At 34.2% G+C, this 23383-nt stretch overlaps 2 protein-coding genes across 4 annotated transcripts in view; both read left to right on the plus strand.

The window, feature by feature from the left end:
- Positions 1-1662: 1662 nt before the first annotated feature.
- Positions 1663-15397, plus strand: LOC116341788 (chromatin-remodeling ATPase INO80-like). Of its 3 annotated transcripts, none has more exons than XM_031769103.1 (10): positions 1663-1849; positions 7278-7554; positions 7723-7914; positions 8293-8520; positions 8954-9009; positions 9151-9196; positions 13489-13822; positions 13900-14271; positions 14340-14544; positions 14819-15397. In XM_031769103.1, the coding sequence occupies exons 2-10, from the start codon at positions 7302-7304 to the stop codon at positions 14957-14959; spliced, it is 1827 nt and encodes a 608-aa protein (XP_031624963.1). In that variant the 5' UTR covers positions 1663-1849; positions 7278-7301; the 3' UTR covers positions 14960-15397. The 3 variants fall into 3 exon arrangements, with proteins under 3 accessions (XP_031624963.1, XP_031624947.1, XP_031624955.1); XM_031769087.1 differs by lacking the exon at positions 1663-1849 and adding an exon at positions 1865-1987 and having other exon boundaries at positions 14819-15396; XM_031769095.1 differs by lacking the exon at positions 1663-1849 and adding an exon at positions 2362-2473.
- A 777-nt stretch (positions 15398-16174) lies between these two features.
- LOC116342923 (low-density lipoprotein receptor-related protein 6) overlaps positions 16175-23383 on the plus strand; it is a 39586-nt gene continuing 32377 nt past the window's right edge. Inside the window, exons 1-2 of the mRNA XM_031770733.1 lie at positions 16175-16955; positions 17064-17318. Coding sequence (XP_031626593.1) covers positions 17186-17318 — 133 coding nt within the window. The 5' untranslated portion in view covers positions 16175-16955; positions 17064-17185. The remainder of the gene's footprint in view (positions 16956-17063; positions 17319-23383) is intronic.

Genomic DNA, 23383 nt, shown 5'->3' on the forward strand with positions numbered 1-23383 from the left:
ATGCGTTCTGAAATCAAGGTGAAACGCGAGAACGATTTGTGTGCTCCATTGTGAAGATTTTTTTTTTGGTTTATGAATACACTGTTTTGAACGATATTCATTTTTTTACAGCGGAAAACTGATTTGCAATATAAAGAAGAAAACGTGAAGAAGAAATATATGAGCATCGACGATTCACGAAAAAAAAAACACACAGTCAGTTCTAGTGAACAATGCAGTTGGCGATGCAATGCGTGCGTTTTGGATCAAGCGATTGAGTTTTCGTTTCTCTCTCATATTCCCAACATTTTCCAAACCAAATGAATTAATTTCGATGTCACGGAAATAATCTTGCATTCCATTCTCTTGATGCTACTGTTGTTGCAGCTGCGCATTTTCTGGGTGCATGACCCAAAACAATGAGGCAGAACATTATTTTTTGCACTTCAAACCTATTTCACCAAATAAATATGAGATCGTTTTTTTTTCTTTTTAAATAAACACCATATATTAACAGCAAGCGTATCGCACATATCGTTTTTTTTTTATATTAAGATTTTTGTTTATGTTTTTTATGTTACTGCTGTTTTCGTCGACGAATTTGACCTACTGGTCCAGTTGTGCGTATAAAATTGTTTCATTGGTAATAGAAGCGAATGTACTGCAAAACTAACCATTTTCATGATAAAAGCACCCAATAAATCAAGTTTGGTGTACAGAATGTTTCGGTGCCTAAAATATGACATACATTCCCAAAAACCTTTTGAACCCGCTTGAACCCAGTCGGTCAAATTACATCCTTTACCATGTGAATTTTGCACGGAATTGCTTGAATGTCTTGTTTTTGGCCATCACAGTTGTCGTTCAAAATTAGTGCGTATTTGAGCTAGATTTTTTCATTTGCCACATTTTTTTTTCATTTTTTTCCACAATTCTTTGATTTTTATTAGACTTCTTTGATACTGATAAATAAATAAAACATTTCCATAGCTCCAAAGTCGTTTTTGTCCTCTGTACAGAGTAAATGAAGAAAAAAGATTAAAAAAATGTATATCGCAACAGCTATTATAAGTAATGATGATGTAGATTGTTCATGAACTGCAGTAAAAATGACGAGAAAGTAAAAAAAAATAACAATCAAATTAAGAGAAAAAAAAATAAAATTCCAACAATACATTAATTTGGGAATTGTCAAAATTACCCATCTGAGATGAATTGTCAAGGAAAATGCATTGAATTAACCGATTTCAAGTGAAATCCAATTCGAATCGTATGAAACAAGGCCCCATGAAACAAAAAAACGAAGAGAGAAAAAAAACACACACCACTTAAGTAGGAGACTAGATTGAGAAAAGTTAACGTATTTATCTATGAGAGATGCACAATGAGCTCAAATCACGCATAGATTACAATTATCGTTGATTTGATTAAAATCTTGTGAATAAAGTGGCGTGTGCCGTCATGTGCATATCTGTTTCTTTTTCTATCAGATTATTCAGAGTTGCGTTAAAATGCTGTACTTATTCGTTTATTATGTGTTTTTTTTTTCTTCTTCTCTCAAACTTAGGCGCACACACAAACATACACGCACATCTATTCTCTTCGCTGACGGTAGCTAGTTGAATTTTCTTCGAAGCAATAAACCGTCACATACGGTCGTGTATTGAGAGTGTTGATCGGTCTCGTGTAAGTTCCCAGAACACACAATCCGAATGAGCCAAACCGTTCGCTGAAAAGCTGGGCACAGCAGCGAGAAAGAAATGGAAAAGAAATGCGTTGAAGAGAAGAGAACCGAATAAAAAACTGAAGAAAAGAAATGAGCTGATTGACTGACTGGTGCTGCTTGGTGATGTAACTCTATAAAAGAAAGGTGAGTGCCGTTGCTGCATGTATTTTTCGTTAGAGTGTTGTACAGTGAAGATCTCCGGCCACCGAATTTTTTTTTTCACGAATTCACACACAGAACCAATTACGGAATTAATCATTAAAAACCAAAACCAAATAGTTTGTACGTGTTTACTTCTAATTTTTTTTTTTTTTTCATTTTTTGTCATTAGTTAGTTTTTAGTTTCGTTTCGATTGTTTCTACATGATTTCGCACCTTTTTTTCCTGTCTAAATTTAAATTTTTTTTTCACCGTTGCGAACTGCAACAATAACTGGATATTGTGATTTGTCGTTTTGATTTCGAAATTTTGTTCGTGGCACGACTATCATCCGCAGCATATCAATTCGTTAATCAAATTGAACGGAAATTTTCACCGTTGTTTTTTTTTGTGGTGACAATTTTTTTTTTGCAGAGTTTCGCGATAAATAAATAATCAAGTCGAGTGAGAGCATTCATTTAGTGTGATTTTTTGTTTTGTTTAGTTTGGTGAACATCTTTCGAACGATTTTGGATTTTACAAACATCACAGATTAGAACAACGCCTAAAAGCGTAAAAAGCAATACGAATATAGAAAGTTTTTAGTTTGGTGTACATAAAAAGAACCAGGTTTATAGATTCCACATTAAAAATTAGAAAAGTTAAGAAATTTGCATACAAACTAGAACAAGAACGTATGAAACGATTTTTACGCAATATCGAATGTATCCGCCACGAAAATGTTGAACAACACACACATATATATATATAGAGATACGTGCGGATAATTGAAGAGCATTTAGTTGAGTTATTGCCGCACTTGAATACCAAAGAGCAATTGGCAAATTAAACAACACATATCGCAACCAGAATAAGAGAAAAACGAAGAAGAAAAAAGAGTTTTTTCAAAAATATTTTAAATAAAAAGAGAGAAAGAGATGTGGAGTTTTATGCTGTTGTGAACAGACATTTATATGTGGATTAGAGAAATGAGCGCATGTCCATGTATATAAGACGGACGATGGCGCAGAAGCGAACGAAATAATAGAAGAAAAAAATCGCAGCTAAATGACTGGTTAAATGCAATATTAAGTAAAGTACACACACTCACAGAAGAACTAGACGATAACCTGAACACAAAATAGCCAAGCGTAGTCACAAAAGAAGTTAAAGAAAAAAAAAGGCAGCAGAAAAAAGCCACAACCAAACAAAACAAGTAAACTACAGAAAGAAAGTAAGACAATTACTGAACTTGAACGCTCGCTCGATATATCTCATCGAGCCCAATGAATGTAACTGAGAAGAGAAAAAAAAAATGTTTTTATTTCTTTATTTTGTTGTTGTTGTTGTTCTTTTTTTTGTTACGCTTATTTTGCTCTCGTCGAAATGAAGTCGGCGATTGTTGTTGTTGCCGGAAACGAATCGCCTTTTTTGTTCCACAATTTTTATTGAGAGAACTGATGGCATGTGTATCGGTCGGGTTTATGCTTGAATGCAGTTTTTTCCGTAATGAATTGGTATAGTGGATCGGCATAACGCAATACCATACAATTTGTTGTTTTCGTGTTTTGGATTTTGACCCACATTTTCGGAATTGTGTTCATATGAACTTGAAGCAGCCTGAGCACCTTCAACAGTGTGTCATTGCGCTCGTTTAACTCTTTGTGTCTTTGTGGTGTTTTATTCTTTATGCCAACGATTCGAACGGTTTTAATCATACAAACCGTTGTGGCGTTTATTTTTAGAGAGACAAAGAAAAAGAAAGAAAAAAAGAATTGTTTTGTTCTCGGTTTAATATAAAAGAAAAAGTGAAAATGGAATCGCTTAAAATTGTCAAAGTACAATTGACACAGCGTCGATTATATGGGTTCCATCGTTCTTGACATTGATAAAACTGATGGTCGTTCATATTGTCATCATCTATCGCCCGCGCGCGCTCGCACACACAAACAATGCATTTTGCATCTCAATGTAAAAGCACAACAACATTTTCCATCCACCGTGGAACGGTCGTTGATTGTGATTGTGTGCAAATGTGCGCACTTTCAACAAATATTATTGGCCATATAACGGCATACAGAACTTGATTTGTCAACTTGGTTTGGTTTGGTTTTGTTTGGTTTGAATCCGTTCATTCTTGTTCTTTCGTGCAATAGATAACGTTTGTCGTCTTTCACACACACCAAAACAACAATCATGTCACATTATACCGGTATTGTGTGTGCAACAGAGATATTAATATCAATGAAGATGGCAAAACTGGCTCGAAACAAAACTCTTAGTCGTATGACTGAATGTGTTTGTACATCTATATATATAGTTCTGTATATGAAGTAATAAATGAAAAGGCGAATGGAATAAAGAAACACACACACACACATGAAAGACGAAGAAAAAAACCGTTTAACAAATAACAGCTACAACAATGATAAGCACTATGCGACGACGACGATTGTGATGGCATATCCAATTCCAATTTTTCTTTAACCATTTCGATATCTTGAGAGAGTGTAGTTCGGTTTTTTTATACCTTCTCACACATGCCACATTTCATATGCTCAAGTTGATTGGCTTGTTTGCTGTTCAGATTGTTGTTGTTTTCCGTGCTTTTTTTATTCTTCGTCGTTATTTTTCGTTTTTGCCTCATTTTTGACCCCATTCTTAAATTCATTTATGTGTGTACATCAGAAGATAGATAATGGCACTTGATGGTAACTTTGTTTAGCGCATACATATCTTTCTCTCTCTTTCTTTCTTTCTTTCTTTTCTCATGCACATAAGCACGCGCACATTGACAACGCGATGATGATTTCGACGACGATACAGCTTAAATGAATAACAGTAATATTCTGATTTTGGCTTATTGAAATGAATTTAAAATTCAACAAATTAGAATTGGAAAGATGATGAAAAAAGAAGCACAGGTATGACAATCGCGATGCACGTCCATTTTCAATGAAAATGGTTCGTTCAAATGTTGAAATTCAATAGGTCGTTTTGGCAGGGCACTTTTGAACTATTCGGTCATAAAAGTGATAAATGACGTACGTGAGATTGGCCATAATGGCCGTTTGTTTTGTTTCTTTTCATTCAAATTTATGTATATATGTTGAGCTGGTCTCACAACACGTATTTATGTATAACATAAGGGCAATCCGAATAGTATAATCATTTCGCTTCGACACCAATTTTAAGTGTGTTAACTTGAAATTGTGCGGCAGAAATTCGAAAGAAGAAACCAAACCCATCGGCATCGTACGTCACGACCGCTAAAAATTGTTGCGAAAAGAATTATCGTTATCGCCGCTCGTGTGTGTGTATGTGTTTATGTACCTAAAGACGCAAATGACTGATTTTGGTGCCAATATCTCTCCTTAAGTTGGAAGTTGATATGTTGTGCGTGCGCGAGCGCACATAACGCATCCGTTGCAAGAAAGAATATGTTGAAAGAAAGTTTTTGCCATTAACACTATATAAACCGGCAACAAGTTGCTCTCTCATTATCGTCTTCGATAAAATTCAATGAAAAAATTGTGTGACACATTGTGTCTATGCTTGAATGCCAATTCAAACGCAACGGTATCATGATAATGGAAAGTGGAGGCACAAACACAGATAAAAGTGCATCTTTTCGATGTGATTTACTTTCGAATCGAATTGATATTTATCCTGAATTGAATCTTCGACCGGTCGATTTGTTTCAATCAAAATGTTGTTCGTAAGATCTGGATGAGAAAACAAGAACAAAAACGTTAAAAAAATAAATCGGTAAACATTTTTGGTAAGATGTGAAGTGTTCCATCACTTTGGTTGCATCAGTGAAATGCGGACAATATCCATGTTCATTGTCCAGACACTCATAGTTGTGCATATTAAAGTACTATCGCACGCACATCTAAAACAATAGACTGACTTCGTAATTTTATCTCATAATGACCATTGTTTAGTGCACGCATTTTGGATGAAGTTCTTCTTACTGGTTATTGGTGGTGTGCGCTCTCTTTCGTTCTCTCTCACTGTCTTTCTAGCCACGTCTGTAGGCTGGTGAAAAAAAAACCGTTATCCATGATCAAGATGCATAATTGGCTTTCAATATGGACTTGCTTTAGATTGCATTTCTTAATCGTTGCACGCCCCGCTTTTCATTTTGCATTTGTACATAAATATGTGTGTATTTCTTCCTCTCCTTGATTTTGTTTTTGGCTTGAGTTCTTCATGCAGAGAAGAGTGAGCAATGGCCGATAGCGTTCAGCCACTTTTCTTCGGTGAAGTAAAAACGAAGAAGATAAGAAAAAAACCAACACCAACCGTGCACGTAAAGTAGGTGACTCAACTTATTATTCAAATTTTTTTCACGGTTTTACATTTTTATTCGTACACACACTGGCTAAAAATATAAATATCTATATATTAACAAATCATGAACCATCCGATAATTTGAATCAATTACACCAGAATGAGTAAATGCAACTGATAATGGCTGTGTGCCAAATAGACTCAACTGATTAATTAGTGGTCCGTGTTGATTGCAAACATTCAAACACTTCCAATCCAAATGCGTTCTCTTCAAATGAATGACTTCCAGAAATGTCGACAAATAACCAAACAATATGCTTATAAAAAACACAAAAGAACGTAACATAATTCGCTCGGCCGAAAAAGTAGAACGGTCCAAATATAAAACAATATGTTTATTGTACCGTTGACCACCATCTCCGTTTCCGTTTCAATTCAGAGATAATAAGTGAAATTCATTGAAGTCGTCAATATCAGTTTTAATTACATAAAAAAAACCAACGGTGAAATAAAATGCGGCACACATACATCGACTGCCGCCCGCTCATTTGTTTTGCATTGCAATCGTACGAGAGAAGCAATTCGAATTGAATTTATAATTGAAAATTTCTTTAAAATGCTCGAAAGCTGACATCGAAAATAAGGTTATCGATGTCCCGGTTCGTCAAAATTAATATGCGCCACTCAAAAAAATTTCGACAACAACAACGACGACGGCATCAACAGCCGACCACGAAATCACGCTGTGCACGCTTAACTCTTTACAACTGTGCGTGATACCAATTTTAAAAACAAGCGAGAAACGAACCAAAATACTTCGAATTAGTATGAATATGCTGTTTTGATATGTGTCGTTGCTGCTACCTTTTTTCCATGACACTGATTTTTTTCTCTGGAATAAAGCAACTTTCAATTGCTCTTTCTCTGTATGTGCGTGTCTAGCGTTTATGTAAAATAAAATCACTTCCGCGCGCATACAATTTGACTTCTGATAAAGACGGAGATATATTGAATATGCGACCGTTTTAAGGAAGTTCAAAGCATTAACTCACATTTTATTTAATTGACCAATTTTTCTGCCCGTTCACTGATAATTTAATGGTGCATTTCTGTTTTGTTTATTTTTGTCAATGTTTAGGATTCCAAAAATTTATAGTAAAAAATGAAGCTGACCTTTCTATTGCTGTTTATGACCACAACTCTGATTGCTGTTCAATTAACGACCGCATCACCCGTACAAGTTGTTCAAGCATTCAATGATGGTTCTAAAGCCAACGAAGTAGCACGACAACAAACAGTTAGTGCAGCCGCCCCTGCTCCTGCCGCCGTTGAAGAGGACGACGATGATGATGACGACGACGATGATGATTTGGATATTTTAGACGATGACGATGATGACGACGATGATGAAGAAGGTAAACCTTAACTTATTTTATCAATGAATAAAGTGTAATCAACAGACTTTATGAAGAAAATCCAAAAAATTGCATAGATTCAGATTTTTAATTCACATTTAATTTAATGATTGAAAATTGTATAATTTGTTGCAATTTCTTGTTGTTGTTGAATTTATTTGATTATAGGTGACGATGATGATGACGATGACTACCTCGAACGTTTCTTCGACGATATTCTAGGCGAAGACGATGATGATGATGAAGAAGATGAAATTAGTCCATCGACTGGTTTGCAGCAACCAGCTGCTAGTGTTCAACAACCAGTACAAGCCGCCACGAATATTGCCGAAGAATCACCGGTCGCAGCTGATTATCCAGGTAAATGATTCATTCAGTTTCCACCAATACACCGTTTAAATGTTTGCATTGACATTCTATGGCTTATAAATAGTTCTAATCATGTTCACAAGAAAAAAAAATGGCCACATGAGATGTACGGCTGTAACTTTTACACGGTGTATTCATAAAAAGCTCCTTCCATTATTTTGATAATCCCCGCACACACACATGCCACCAAATCAAAACCAATTTCATGCACATTGTATGCCATATTTAATTGCACACCCTATCACAATCAATCACTTGTCGTTATCATAATTTCAACAAAAAAATTTAACTGACAACCATTATCCTTCTCTGGGTGAAAAACGAAACAAAAACAAACAAAATTGTGTATTTTCTTTTGGATGTGTGCAGTGGATGACACTTATAACGAAGAAGAAAACAATGTCGGTGTTGAGGTAGAAAGTATTCAAAATGGTGTCGATTTAACAGCCGATTCAAACTTGAAAGACCAAGCCGAAGTGCAAACGGCAGCCGCCTCTGTTGCCCAACCAGCCGTTCAACAGGTATCGAATGCTTCATCCGATGACGACGATGACGATGACGATGATGACGACGATGATGTAACCGATTTCGAAGAAGGTAAACATTCAAATCTTCTTCACTGTAGAATTTTAAAATGAGATATTCTTTCGTTGTTGATCCGATTTTTTCAATAGCCATTTGAAATTTAACGTTTTTGGACGATTTTTTTAATACAATTTTCGATTTTATGCAGTTTTCTTAACATATTGGATATTGAATATTGAATATTGGTTGCTTTTCATAAGCTCATATGCACTTATTTGCTGTTTGATTACTTTTCGCTTCAAATTTGCAAAAAAAAAAAGAAATTTAATTTCGAGCGATAATTTTTAAAAGTTAAATTCGTAAACGGCAAATAAGTCATTCAGGTCAGGTGTAGACACCTTCGAAAAATTGGCATGTTGGTCATTTTTTGAATTTTAAATAGGAGAAAAGATCACGAAAACTGGCTTAAAATAATATGTAATTGAACGCATCCCAAATTTTCTAGTGCTGGATGATGACGACGATGACGATGACGACGATGATGATGACGACGAAGAAGAGGTAAGTACCCAATCACATCAAAACCACAAGTGACACTAAAATTTGTTAACGCCGCCGCAATGTGTTTCTCTCTTTCTTTATTTTAATTGCGCATTCCACGTGCACAATCACATTTGCAACTGACTGTTGGCGAAACGAAAGGATCTTCTTGGCGAAGATGCACTTGAAGCTCGTGGACGGAAAGCACGTGAGTCAAAAAAAATACATAAATAAGTAGAACACACACATAAACACGTATATACAGAAATCGCAAGATCGAAAGCAGCGAGCGATCAGTTCACTCGCCGCAAAAAGTGCAGACAAAATTATGTTTTAATTTAAGACGAGACCACCTTCCCAAAAAAAAGAGAAAACAAACAAAAAAAAATTGGATAGAATCTGATCGCATATGACACGAATTTGAAATACTTGGAAACCGCAAAACAGAAACGTAACGTAGAAGACGAACAGAGATAAAATAAATTGAAAATTTATTAATTTTCTTTTGCACATTATGTACAGTTAGAATGCCAAACGAATTTAAATGAATTGAAGTTGTTTTCACTCTACAATTAATTATTCAAAAAAAAAACGAAGAAGAAAATGATACGAGAAGAGTTTGAGCCGAATTGACGATCCAATTGTGTGGTGTTATTTTTAACTACGCAGCTAGTAACCTATGTGAAAGAAGAAAAAAAAAAACAATAAAAATCAACTCTCGCCCCAAAAACCATTTATCATTTGGAATAAATGCGTGTGTACAATACCAATCGCAAATGGATCGTCAATTGTGTGTGCGCACGCGCGTGTGTGTATGTCAATTTATTGCGTTTAAGTTTAAATGGATTATTGTAATTATTTATTGCTATTTATAAACTATGTGTAATTATGTGTTTCTTTATCTTCATCTTTAACTTCGACGGATAAAACAAAAACGACCCATATCATGCACACTCTTTTTCATCTCTCCTTTTCGGCGCACTGTGCTTTCGCTTTTTGGCTTTCATTTCATTCTTTTTTCAATATATATATATCTATTTTTGGCCACTCTTGGCCACCCATCTCTATCTATTTTCTATTCACACTTTTTTCTTCTCCTTTTTTTCTAAACCGCGACGAGACAATTTTGACGCGGCATTTTTTTTTCTTTCATTCACATTAAATCGTGCATTTACTCCAAATATGGATAATAACAGTTTTTAACTTGGAGCAACTGAAAAACAAAACATAAAACAACATATACATATCAAAGCTTAACTCTTCATCCATATTTTATCTTTAGTCAAGTACTCACTCTTTTTATCATTTTCTGCTTCTACATTGTTTCGTTTCATTAGAATTTATCACATGGCGCTAATGTATTTATTTTAAAAAATAATTTATTTATTTATTTATTTATTTTTACTTTTATTTATTTTTATTTAAAGCAAAAAAAATGAACAAAATCCTTTCGTTGTAAATGTTTAGCATTTAAATATTCAAAAAGTCAAATGTTTCAAAAAAAAAAAAAAAAAAAAACAACAAAACTATGTATGATTATATACTATTTTATGTTCTTTATTAGATTTTATGTTAGAAGGCAACATTGGAATTCATTGAAATTAGACGAAATTTTTATTTTCTTGAGTTTTAATTGAAAAAAACATTTCGATAAACAAAAAAACTTTTTTTTTGACAAAAAATGTTTAACAGAGTAAAATCGGTAAATTTCAAAGAAATCAAATGTTGTTAAGCTTCGGCTAAAACATAGAAATACACACAAACACACACACACATACACATACAGACACTTACACCCAAACACACAAATATATAAAACAAATGATCTACACACATTAAAAAAAAAAGACTTACACACTTACACGTACGTAAAATGAAAGCTCAACTGAACTAAAGAGCGAAAGACACCTAAACGCCCTTAACTTGAAATGAACTTCCAAACCCTCCATACAACACAAATACACAAAAATATTATTTTAAAAAAAAACACACACAAACATACAAAATACCACAGAGAACAAAAAAAAAAACAAAGAAACATATTGAAACATATCACAGACATTGAACACACAACAAAACTAGCCAATAGATCATAACAAATAAAATGAAACATCAAAATGACCGTAAACAAAACAAAAACAAAACAAAAAAAAACAAAAATATGGAAATTTTCTTTGTAGATTTAGATACTGTGCTTTGGGGCTTTGTGTAGTTTATAAACGAAAAACAAATGTTTTTCGCTAATCATGTAATTTCGCTTGATCGTAATTCTTGTCTCTGTCTTTCTTTCTCTCTATTATTTATTTTGCATTTCGGCGCTTCCTCTTAGCTGCAAAAGATTTTCCATTTCAGATGCTTTGCATGTCAACTACGTATATTTAGTAGATTCAATTAGTTCTGTAAACATTTCATTCGATGGGTAGCCACTGTCTTACTTTGTCTAATCTTTACTCTTCATTAGTCAATAACATAGTATAATATATGTGCACTATTGACAATTGGATATCGGAGCCAGCGTTATTTTTTTTTTGTTAAATAAAATTGTGCGGACATGATACGTGATTTGTGAACGTGAAATTTTTCGTAAAATCTCTCTCGATCACTATGGTCTGTATGAGTTTGAAGAACGACTCTCTATGAAATCAAATCGCGTTGTTCGGTGAAAATTGTGGCCCAAAGTCATGATTGAATTATGATTTATTATAATTTCGATACTTTCATTCACACCCATTTTACTTTCAGACACTCTAATTGTCATATTTGTCTGAGTTGTGATTCTCAGACATTAAACAATATTCAATTATCACATATTCATTCCAATTAACGTTGAAGTTTTCTTTTTCATTCAATTTATATTTTTTTTTTTTTGCATGATGAGAATGAAAGCCAAAAAGGTAGACAAACAGAAAGAAAGAAAGACGAAGAAAAAGACGCATTTTATAAAATAAGACACTTTCCCGTACGCCGTTTTACTCTCGCCATCATCATTGATTTTCGATCTTCTCAGCATCTCGACTGTGTTTTTTTTTTCTCCTCTTCATCATCGCCAAAGCCAAAAGTAATAAAAAGCGACAACAATGTCAATTTTTCTCATGGAACGCTCTCTCGTACACACGCATAATCGTAATTCACATTCCCGTATGCAGATATTCGCATCGCTTGCGATTCCATCTCCATTGTAGATTTCTAGGTCACCCAGTTTAAAAGCGTATATTTATACATTAATCGGTTATACTTTAATTGACTCGTCGAATATTCTGTGTGTGAATTCCTTTTCCCATGCAATCAAAAAATCATACATACATGAGACGATGAACAGCAACATCACACAGCCACCATGATGACGACAACAAAAGAAAAGTGTGCGTGCGAATAAAATGAAATCTTTATTACAATTTTCCCTCAATTGGTCGGCACTCAAACTTGTTTTTCACACATACCTCCAGTTCCACGAGAAATCGAAGCAGATACGACAATTTCAATGAAATGAAAAAAAAAAACTAATTATTAAAAGATAGCTATGAAAGAAGATGAAAAAAAAACTCGTTCAATTTTGTATGCGCGAATTTAATTAATTAAAAAAAAACGAAGGAGAAGAAAAAATAAATACGTTTGAAGCTGAATTAAAGTGATAATGAAACTCTAGGGGGTAGACACATGGAATATTACTTGAGATATTCACCGAAATTGAAGGTACTCTTGGTATTCTTGGTATTCTTGGTATTCTCAGTTTTAGACGAAATGTCAATGCATTCAGCAACGTCTCACAATGTGCATATATGAATATTATCTTCCAAATATTAAAAAAACTTTTTCAACGCTATTAAGTGTAGTATTTCAATTGGTTTAATAAATACAAAAACAATTTTGATAAAAATAGCAGAAAGAAAACGGAAAAAATTAAAATAAATTTCGAAATGGTGAATGTTAAAACGAAATGGAAGAAACTTGAAATCTTTATTACCGATATCAATTTGACATTTGGTAATCACGGTATTCACATTTTTAGTACAAGTAATCTTTAAATAAGTAAGTAATTGTCATATTTGAAAATAGATAGGTATTATGACAATTCATTGGTATTCATTCATTCTCTATTGTGTCTACCCCCTAGATGAAACTTTCTCAATTAAGAAAACAGCCTTTTTCTCTTTTAGTATTCATGTATTCATGTCCGCGCATCTTTCCCAGATATTGATGGTATATTCTTTCAGTTGAAAAGAAATGTGAATAATGAATTTTTTGTGAGTTTTGCGTGCCTTCGTCGAAGCACAAATTCTTGAAAAATTCGATTTTCGAATGCTACACTTCCAATTAGCAATTGAATGTGATCATAAACTGAATTGCACTCTTCTACTGTTTATATTATGTTTTCGGATCATTTGATTACTTTTCATTTAAAAATGATTCTTTTGTGTTATTAAGCTGTTTAAGTTTGCTTTCAAAAAAATCAACGATACGGACAACATCTCGAACAAAAAAAAAACCTTATTTTTCCAGGCGCCGTTACATCCGTCAATTCAACTGAAGAAACAGAAAAATCGGTCACACCAGCCCTCCTGAATGTAGCCGATACATTAAATGGAATCACACCAACACCACAAATTGCACCAAAAAATGATAATGATGATTCCGCACCAATTTTGGCAACCACCACACCAAACAACGTACCCGACGCACTTGTCTACAAATACAATCGCTACTGTGATCGGATTTATGAACGAATTGGTGCCATTCTTAAGCAATCATACGATCCAGTCAATGTACGGTTATCAACATCGATCACAACCAAACAGGGTGTCAAAAAGAATGGACAAAAGAAAAAGAAGAAGAGGTTCGTTGTTTCTCTCTCCCTATCTCTCTCTCGATTTTTATTTCAATATTCAAATGAATCAACTTAATTTTCGATAGCGTTCATGAGCTGGGCCGCAGCCAAGATGGAAGTATCAATGAGTCTGAAGCAAAAGCACGAACCGATTGTGTTGAATCGAATCAATCGAAAGAATGTTCCGTCGCTGCAAAAACCCAACAAAAAAAAAGTGTTCAACAACACGGTGCTTCCGCTGCGGGAACAACGGCATCGGCTGGTGGTCATAAATTGAGACAAAATCAACATCATCATCACAATAAAAATACGGTTGTGCGTCGCAAAGCAAATGTTACCAAACAAAAGACACCGGCCAAAACCGATGCAACCAAACCCCAGCAACAAGTTATCAATCGGGCACGTGGCACATTGCACGGTCTTTCAACAATAAAACGTCATGGAAATGTTCGCGTCACGTAAGTTTTTTTAAACACTTTTTATCCAAAACATATCGATTTATTTATTGATCTATTTATGGTTATAGTCCAATGAGCGACTATATGTCCGTGCGCTCGAATTTCGTACTCGGTCCATTGGTTTTGAGAGTGGAAAAATCATTTGGACGCGGTGCTAAACGAGAAACAAAACGTGCCACTGCAACCACAACACAAATGATTGGACGCATCAATTTACGTGTCTCCGGCAACAATGTCACACTTCATTCAATCAAAGTTCAACAACCAAAACAGGTAAACATCATCACCTTTTTTTTATACATTAGATAGACGTTTACGTTTAAATGCAAAAATAAACAAAAATTACGATAAAATATATCAACAGCCAGATTAGATACGTAAAAAGTTATTTTTGCATTGAACGAACAAACACCCAATTTTTTTTCAAATATTTACTCATTTCAAAGCATAAATTAAAACCGCATGCCAAATTTGAATTGAATGTTTTCCTGTGTTTTTTTTTTGGTGAGAAACTAACGGGATTTCTTATTGGAATTCAACTTTTCAGGTGAAGGTAGACAGTGCCGATAATCATGATCGTACCCGTAAATTTGTATGGCAAAAGAGTTCACATATTGCCCAGGTTGTGTCACAAAAATTGGCTTCAGTTGCCCAGGCATTCCTTCAGCAATCGACCGAAGCAGCTTAGATCGGGACAGCAACTCCCATTGCTGTCTCTATTGCGCAAGAGGCAAATTACACACAAAAACCAATAGACACGTAGTTTATTCAATAATTATTAAACTTAATGAAGAGCCTGAGTATCCTTAAGATAAGATTAAAATGAACGAAAATGAAAAACGATATTCGACGATGACAACAACACTTAGTTACTTAGATATCAGTATTCAACTGAATGCTGAAATTTCAATTTTTCCGGAATGAATCGTAATTGCAACACGTTTTCGATCAATTGATTGGTTCGATTCGGGTGAATGCGGATAATTTTGCATTTCGTTTACGATATTATTCATTGCATTTAAGGTGTATTAGACTCAATTCATCAAAACATAGACACGCTTCGCTTCTTTTTTTTCGTTCATTTAATTAAAACTTATTTATTTGCGTATTTATTTATTTATTTATTTATCTATTTATTTATGACCAATGATACAAAAACAAATACAATAAAAAACCAATAAAATTCGTACCGTGAAAAAAAATTAAATCAAATTGTTTTCATTTGAAATGAAAGTCTGAAGAATGCGCGCACCAAAAATGGTTGGAAATTTGACGAGAAGATGGCATCAGCAAACTACTATTGTCTTTACATTTTTGAAGTGTGTTTTTGTTTTTTGGATTTTAATTTGAATTTTCATTTTTATTTCCAAATGAAATTGACATTTTGAATGAAAATGCCTTTAAAATGAATCTTTAATTCGATGATTGAATGTATTTTTTTGCTTTACTTTTTTTTCAAAAGCTTCGTCACTCAAGAGCGTAAACAAATCATTTCCAACCATTGGACTGAAATTGTTCGATAGATGTCAGCACCGATGGGTTGCGGGTGCACACATCCAGAAATCTATTGCATATATCTTATGTGTGTGCATGTACTCGAGTGTTCGTTTGTATTGCTGTGAATAGATGTGTGTTTTGTTCGTGTTTTCTTTTTTGTATTGTTGTGTGTATAAAATCGTAGACGTCTGGCTCGACACCGACGACCGAATGTGTCAAATGTGTTTGTGATTTTCTATTGAATGGACGCGCGCAAAGTGTACGGTTTTTTTAGTTGAATATATTTGTCAGTTTATTTTTATGTTTTTAACTTAAATCGTATCGTTTCCAATTTCATTCAGACCATTTTAAAAATCCATTTTATCCAGGCACAACATAAATTCAAATCTTGTGAGTGATTTTGATTGGCTGGAAATAGTTTGATTTTGGTTGTTGTGTTTTTTTAACTTTATTTATCGAATGAAAACACCATTCATATTCATAGTTTAAGTCTTTGTTTTGTTGACATTTTGTGAGTTTTGTTTTTGATTCAATACAAAACACCGGCAAACAAATGTGCAATCGTTTGAATCGATGAAGATCGCCAAATTAACAATAACAACAACAACAACAGCAACAAAAATACATTGAAATTAAATTGATCAAGATTATTTTTAAAAAGTGTTTACAAGTTTCAAAAGTGCCATTAACAGTGTGTATCCGTCGCCGAATTTTTTTTATTCTTATTGATCGCGACGCAAAACAATGATAAATACCCGAAAATTAAAACGAAAATAATAATAAAAAAAAGTCACGAACTAAAAAAAACCAAACGATTCACAAGTGCTCACTTAACGCCACTGCACACATGTACAATTTAATTTCGATTTAAATTGCTGGCCAATAAATTACGTGACAACACGGTGTGTGTACAGGAATTTTGTGCGTTTTGCCAGGCCAAAATCAAAACGAGTATATATCATCAAAGCCATTCGGCACAATTGAACATGTGGTAAATTTAATCAAACGTGGAATTTCCAACCCTCGAAAAGAGAAGCCGAACTGAAATGAAATCGTGCTGTTTTTATCGGAGCATTGAATGCCATTGATAGATAAGCAATACGTTTGCTTGATTTCAAAACATTATCGAATACGGACCAGCTTATCATAAAAATGTGCCTTAATTAATTTGCAGCTCCTGCTCCCATGTAAGAATTGTGCAATAAAAATGCGTGCAATCATCATTTGGTGATATAGAGTTTCTATAAAACGCACCACAACCGAAATAATTTATAAATATTATTGTATGTTGAAAGAAAACAGTAAAACAGTGTGTGAAACAACAAAAAATTTGGTGCATCTAAGATCGATCGATAAACGCCCGTTATTGATTTTCTGATTCGCGCATATTAAATGAAAGTAGAGCAATTAAATAGAAATGGGCCAGGGGCCGGCAGAATGCATTGAATGTATGCGAACAAGAGACTTCAGAAGATCATTTCATCGCACATCCATTTCACGATCGAAATGGAACGACTTTGCCAGATATTTTCTCGCTATCAACGTAATATGTAAGTATTAACCGTTTTTCGTAACAATTGTTTGTTTTTTTTTTGTCATGGAATTTAAAGATAGCAACATTGATTTTGTCATTAAATGTCTTTTCGACATTCTGTAACGGTGTTATTTGTTTAAGACAAAATGACATTTGAAACAAATTGTTCTCGGTAATGTTTGCACACAACAAATGTTGAAAGAAGTGTATGTGCATTTTATTCTCTTCACGATTTGTTGTGTTTGCATTGAGTTGCTCGAATAGTGAATAGCGCTCTAGTTGAATCATTTTTTGTAATCAACTTTGGTTGGAGAAAGATAGAAAGCGACAGAGAGAAAAAAGCAAATGGAAACCCGTGTCATTTGTTTATTCGATTATGAATCCGAAAATGAATGGAAAAAAAGTTAAACAGAAAAAAGAATAAGAAAAAAATACATCTATGTACAATTTGTTCAATGTAATCCTCTTATCACCTTCTTTTTTAGGTTTATGTTTGAACGAACGCTTCCATTTTTTTTTCATGTCTTGAGCCATTCGTCGGCTAGGCTTATCGAACGATAAACACACAAAAATATCGATGCGATCGCATTTTTTTCTTCGTCGTCGTCTTTCTCTTGTTTAAAAGGTGATTTTGCGTGAAAAAAAGAAAACAGACATAAAATGAATCATTTTTCAAACTAAAAACGTATTCTGTTTGAAGTTACCTTTTTTATTAGTTTTTTTTTGCCACAAGAAAGAAACCATTTTTTTCTCCTCTCGCGTTCTATATAAACAACAGTAAAAAATTGAACGTAACTGCCGAAATGAAGGAAACATAGACAAAAAAAAAACAGGCGATCAGCCGAAAATCGAGATTTTCAAAATAAACAGCACAAACGCCAATCTTTCGCTTTGCTATTTTTGGATTTTAATCATTTTCACACACCTAAATCAAACATTTTATTTGTTATTTCGGTTGATTATCGCTTCTTTTGATCGACGTCATAATTGAATTTATTTTTTTTGGCACAGTTGAAATCCTTTTTAATTCAATTGACAGTCGGGGCCGATGGTAGAAATGTGAGTTTGATTTGAGAGAGAGAGAGAGATAGATCGAAAGAGGGGGAGTAAGTTAGAAAAGGCGGAAGAGCAAAACATGAGTAGTTGAAGAAATTCAATCAGCGTGGATAATCAGTCGGTCGTTCCAACAAAGAAAACCGAACGGAAGAAACAGTTTTATGGGCTGAAATGGGAATAGACGTAAATTGCATTTTATGTTTAATGATCTCAAGAGAAACGATCAAACTCAATTCGACAATATGCAATACGAGCACGTTTAACGGAAGACGAAAAAAAACACACATCGAAACTACACTAAACAACGCATTTGGCGTTTTAATTGCGTTAAACCAAAAGTACGCCACATAAAAACGACTCTCCGTTGCAAAGGAAAACGCAATAGACGAATTTGTCTCTATCTGGAAATGTAATATGTATGTTGTTGTCGTTGATACATTTTCAACATGTTCTTGCTTTACACAATTATCAACTCTCTCTCTCTCTCTCTCTCTCTCTCTCTCTCTCTCTCTCTCTCTCTCTCTCTCTCTCTCTCTCTCTGTTTTTTGTTTTGTCTATCGTATCTGACTCGGAATCAAGACGTAGAAAAACAAGAAAAGCGCAAAATTTCCGAGCATTATTTATGATAAACATGGATATTTTTCATGTGTATCTCTCGAACATTTTATAAAACAAAAAACAAAAATGTTTCGTCTCGTATTCTCGGCATATGTGTCTCCAGCATATGTGTGTCTGGAAATCTGCATCGTATTCGACTTGAAAATCGGTGTTTTCTGTTGAGTCGTATGTTTTTTTCTTTCGATGTTTTCGTTAATTTCTCGATTCGTATGGTTTGTGTTTCTTTCTGTTCTCTCTGTCCCTCTCTTCTCTCGCTCCGATCCAAACTATGCGCTTAGTTTTTCGCTCATAATGATAATGAATTTCGTGTATTTATTTTTGCCTCTGAATTTGGCCGGAGCCAGCACAACACACATACTTAATTGTCTTAGAGAACATGATCTTATTCCATTCAGCTTATATTCAATATGGAAACGAAATCGCCTTTTTTCGTGCTATTGTTTGATCATTTCGTTTATCGTGTTTGAATTTCTTCTCTTAGTTGTTGGCTATTGTTTTTGCGCAACGTTTAAATGATGCGAAAATCGTATTCACATGCGCTACTTTACAAATGTGCTTATTGAAAATACTGGGATCGTCCCTTCGTTTTGCGCCTTTACTTCTTCTTTTAGAAATCCGAAAAATGACAAATCTCTAGTTTGATCGGGAGAAAAAAAAATTCACCCTGTTAAAAATCCATCTCAAACCAAAAAAAAATCTTAACAAATCAAATTTTCAAGCGTTAACAGGTGAAATTTGTCAACTTGAAAATAAAATACAACACAGAAAAAAGACGCTCTTGAATTAACACAGTCTTGAAGTGTGATGTTGAAAATGTTGATGCGAAAGCCAAAATAAAATCCAAATTAAATGCACACGTTCACACACAGTGGTTTATGAAGAGGATTGTTGTTTTGATTTGTTCTTCATTGTTTCGATGCACAACCAAATTCAATAATGCATGCGCACAGTAAGTGTATTAAGATTGAGAGCAGATGGTGTCGCAGTAGCTCAGTTGCCTTCTAGTGCAATACCATTTATATCGTTAACGAACAATCCAAATGAAGAACGAAAAAAAAGAACGAAACATATTGAGATTTTAATTTACACTGAAAACCGGCCATGTATTTTTTTTTCAATTCAGCCCGTTCTCGGCGAAATATGCGCATACAAAATACGCTAATATGTACGCACATACATACAAAAGCAAAGAGAGAAATGACGAGAGAAAAAAAAACACACAGCACGAAGGTGCTGATAATCGTTAAACGCAGAACGTAACTCACAATACAATTGGAATAACAAGCCGTGAATTTGAGCCGTGTACAAAAGTCAGATCTTGGTCTCTTTTGCACAGATTAACGACTCTCCTTTTTTGTGTATTTTGCTTACTACCATATACACTCGCCGTGGAATCGCGAAATGCGAAAGAAAGAACAACAAAAACAAAACAAAACAAAAAAAAATATTTATCAACTTCTGCTTACTCGATTTATACATATATGAAAAACTCTTACGTCGAACGAAAAAGAGAGAAGAATAGAAACCCAAACAAGGAGCATTAGCTGTTTTTTTTTTATTCAGATTAAGTTTGTTGTTGTTGGCTTCATTTGGTCTAGGCAATGTAACAATGTACACGTTTTCCATTTTTAATTTCGATGTAAATGCAAACAAAGTGGTTAAAAGCGTCGAAGAGAAAAACGAACGTAAAAAAAATTATACCACAACAATCTGAACGAAGTGGAGAAAAAAAAAATTACCAATAAAATAAGCAACCACTGTCCATGCGTGTGTGCATCGAAGAGAGGAAAAAAAATTTTGTTCCAATGGAACCGGACTGAAAACATTGCGCACAAGCATAACAAGAACGGAAAAAGGTACAAAAACACATGAAATTCGGAAACAAAAGAAATCCAGGCATACCATAAGTTGCGCGCGCTTATTCCTTCCATCATCAACAATAACAACAAATGCCTTCGATCACAGAAACGATGAGAAAAATAACGAAAAAGGCTAAGGCCAAGGAAACCCAAATGAACGACGAATGATCGTACGAAATAAGAATCAAAAATGTATGGATATGTATGAAGGTGAAAGAGCAAGGGAGACACAAAGAAAGAAAGAAAGAGAGAGAGGACAAACGAATGAGCATTAAAGAAAAGGAGAGATTCAAGAATGGATTCAACAAGCATCCATGGCAGTGGCCATACATACTCTGCACATACTTATACACACACACATACACATTCTCAAGGAACAAGGAGTAGCTTAAAATGAACGAAAATAAATAAACATACGCATAGAACACACGGTGCCATCAAGTACACACAAAAACACAACACGAAAGAAGAAAAAAAATCTCTTTCTCTTTCTTCTTACGTTTTTACGTTCATCGAAGCAGAGCAGTGCATTCTTTTCAGGCTGGTGTATAGTACTATTGTGACGGAATAGCATGAATCTATGACTTTTCTGAATTTCACATTTAGGTAGAATTTTATTCCGTTCAGATTTTTCATTCCGGCTCTGGCTCCACAACCTTCTTTCATCAAACATTTTACTCGTTTGGTCTAATATATATATTTTTTTGTCATTTGAGTTGCCTTTTTGGCTTCTCCAAATTTACACAATTTTCCCTCGTTCATTCCATTCCGTCTCATTCTTCGTAATATTTATTATTTCGTATATATGTTGAACACATATATCGTTGTGTGCCTGTTCTTTTTCGGTAATTCTTCGTACACTATTTTTCATTTACGTTCTTGTTATTATTATTTTTTTCTCGAAAAACCCAGAGAAATAACAGCACGTATGGAAAAATATTGTATGCGTATATATTTGTTTCTTTAAAAATGTTTCCCTTTGGTCGTATGGAACAGATTTTTTTTTTTTTTAATTTTTGAAGTCACATCAAAAATGCTAAAAACAGTGAGAATTTAATCTCAAGTTAGTTTTTAAATCAATGCATGTACCTTACCTGATATGGCAATATCATTTGAAGCATCAATGATCTTAAGAAAAACATACTTCGCAAGCAGTCGCATTTTTTTTCGTTCAAAAAAAATGCTTGTTTTTCTTTCGCTTGAATTCGAATTTGTCTGTCTGTTGTTTGCTTCAATCAAACATAAATAACAAGGTGCAAAATCATTGTAGCAAATACACAAAAAAATCACTTGACCAAATCATCAAATTACTTTTTGTTGAAGAAATGCCATATCGTTTAGACATCATAGACTTCTGCATAGAACCAAATTCGATTGAAATATCGGTATCAGTTTTCAAGCGCGTTGAAATGGAATGAAAAAAAAAATGATGATGGTATGATACAATAAGAAATGAGGACAAGCAGTAGAGTGAGAGCGAGAGATAAAGTGTATAGATGAGTGCATTGTTCTTCAATATGCTGGAATGTACACACACTTTATGGAATATGTAAAACGGTTTCTATCTTCAATCCAAACTACATACCATATCATGCACAGAGAAAATATGAAAAAGAAAGACGGTCGCTCTCTTTCCCTCCTTTCGACAAGACATTTTTATGGTTCGAACACTTTCGATACATATATGTGTGGACGCTCTTTCGTTCTATCTACCCATGTCTCAGCATGGTCAACTAATTTGATGCTAGTTTCTCTCTCTCTGCCTGCCTCTGCATTTCATTTTACATCCATCGACATTATTATCACCGTGTGCCTCGTTTTGATCATTGTTAAGTAATGATTTATTGTTGTTGGTGGCAGAGTCAGTGTGCTGCATTGAAATCACTGTACCCATCGGCCAAGAATGAAAGAGACACAAAATCCATTGCCCAAGAACAAAAGGAATATAACAATCCTGAAGTGAGTGAGAACGAAATTGAAAGAAAAAAAATATAGAAAAAAAAACACACTGTATACAAACTCATAGCAATCTATGGAGAATGAAATTCACTCTATTCAGAGATTTTGTTGTTTGTTCGGTGCATATAGAGAGACTTTTTTTTTCAAACGATGAGAAACTGGCTAGTAAAGCAATCTACCAACATGCACATCCAATAGAGTCTTTCTCTCTCTCTCTCTCTCTCTCTCTCTCTCTCTCTCAATTTTAACGATGAGCACTTTTATGTGTGTCCCTATGTTTTGCTCTTTTCCATTTCCTACATTTTGATACAGTGTTACGGCCTATAACGGAAAATCAATTTAAGTTTGTTTTTGGCGTGAGATTTCCTGCCCTCGTTTCCCGTTTCCATAATGAAATTAGAACGATACAAACGCAAAACATTATCTAAGTAATACCGCCACCAAATCTAAACGGAAAACGAAAAATCATTAACGAATCGTTAAAAAAGAACTTCTTCTTTAGAGCAAATACATTTGCGCTGTTTACTTTTATGAATTAAAACGCATAAAAAGACGATTTCGTTAAGAAAAATGTAATCCCATAGCCATT

This window comes from Contarinia nasturtii, unplaced genomic scaffold (genome assembly GCF_009176525.2).
Source record: "Contarinia nasturtii isolate CC-2019 unplaced genomic scaffold, AAFC_CNas_1.1 Cnas_scaffold_129, whole genome shotgun sequence".
Taxonomy (NCBI): Eukaryota; Metazoa; Arthropoda; class Insecta; order Diptera; family Cecidomyiidae; genus Contarinia; species Contarinia nasturtii.

Coding starts and splice junctions, on each gene's coding strand:
- LOC116341788 (XM_031769103.1), top strand. CDS start 7,302: ATGAAGCTGACCTTTCTATTGCTGTTTATGACCACAACTCTGATTGCT. Junction 9,010..9,150: donor ATGATGACGACGAAGAAGAG/GTAAGTACCCAA, acceptor GCGAAACGAAAG/GATCTTCTTGGCGAAGATGC. Junction 13,823..13,899: donor CAAAAGAAAAAGAAGAAGAG/GTTCGTTGTTTC, acceptor AATTTTCGATAG/CGTTCATGAGCTGGGCCGCA.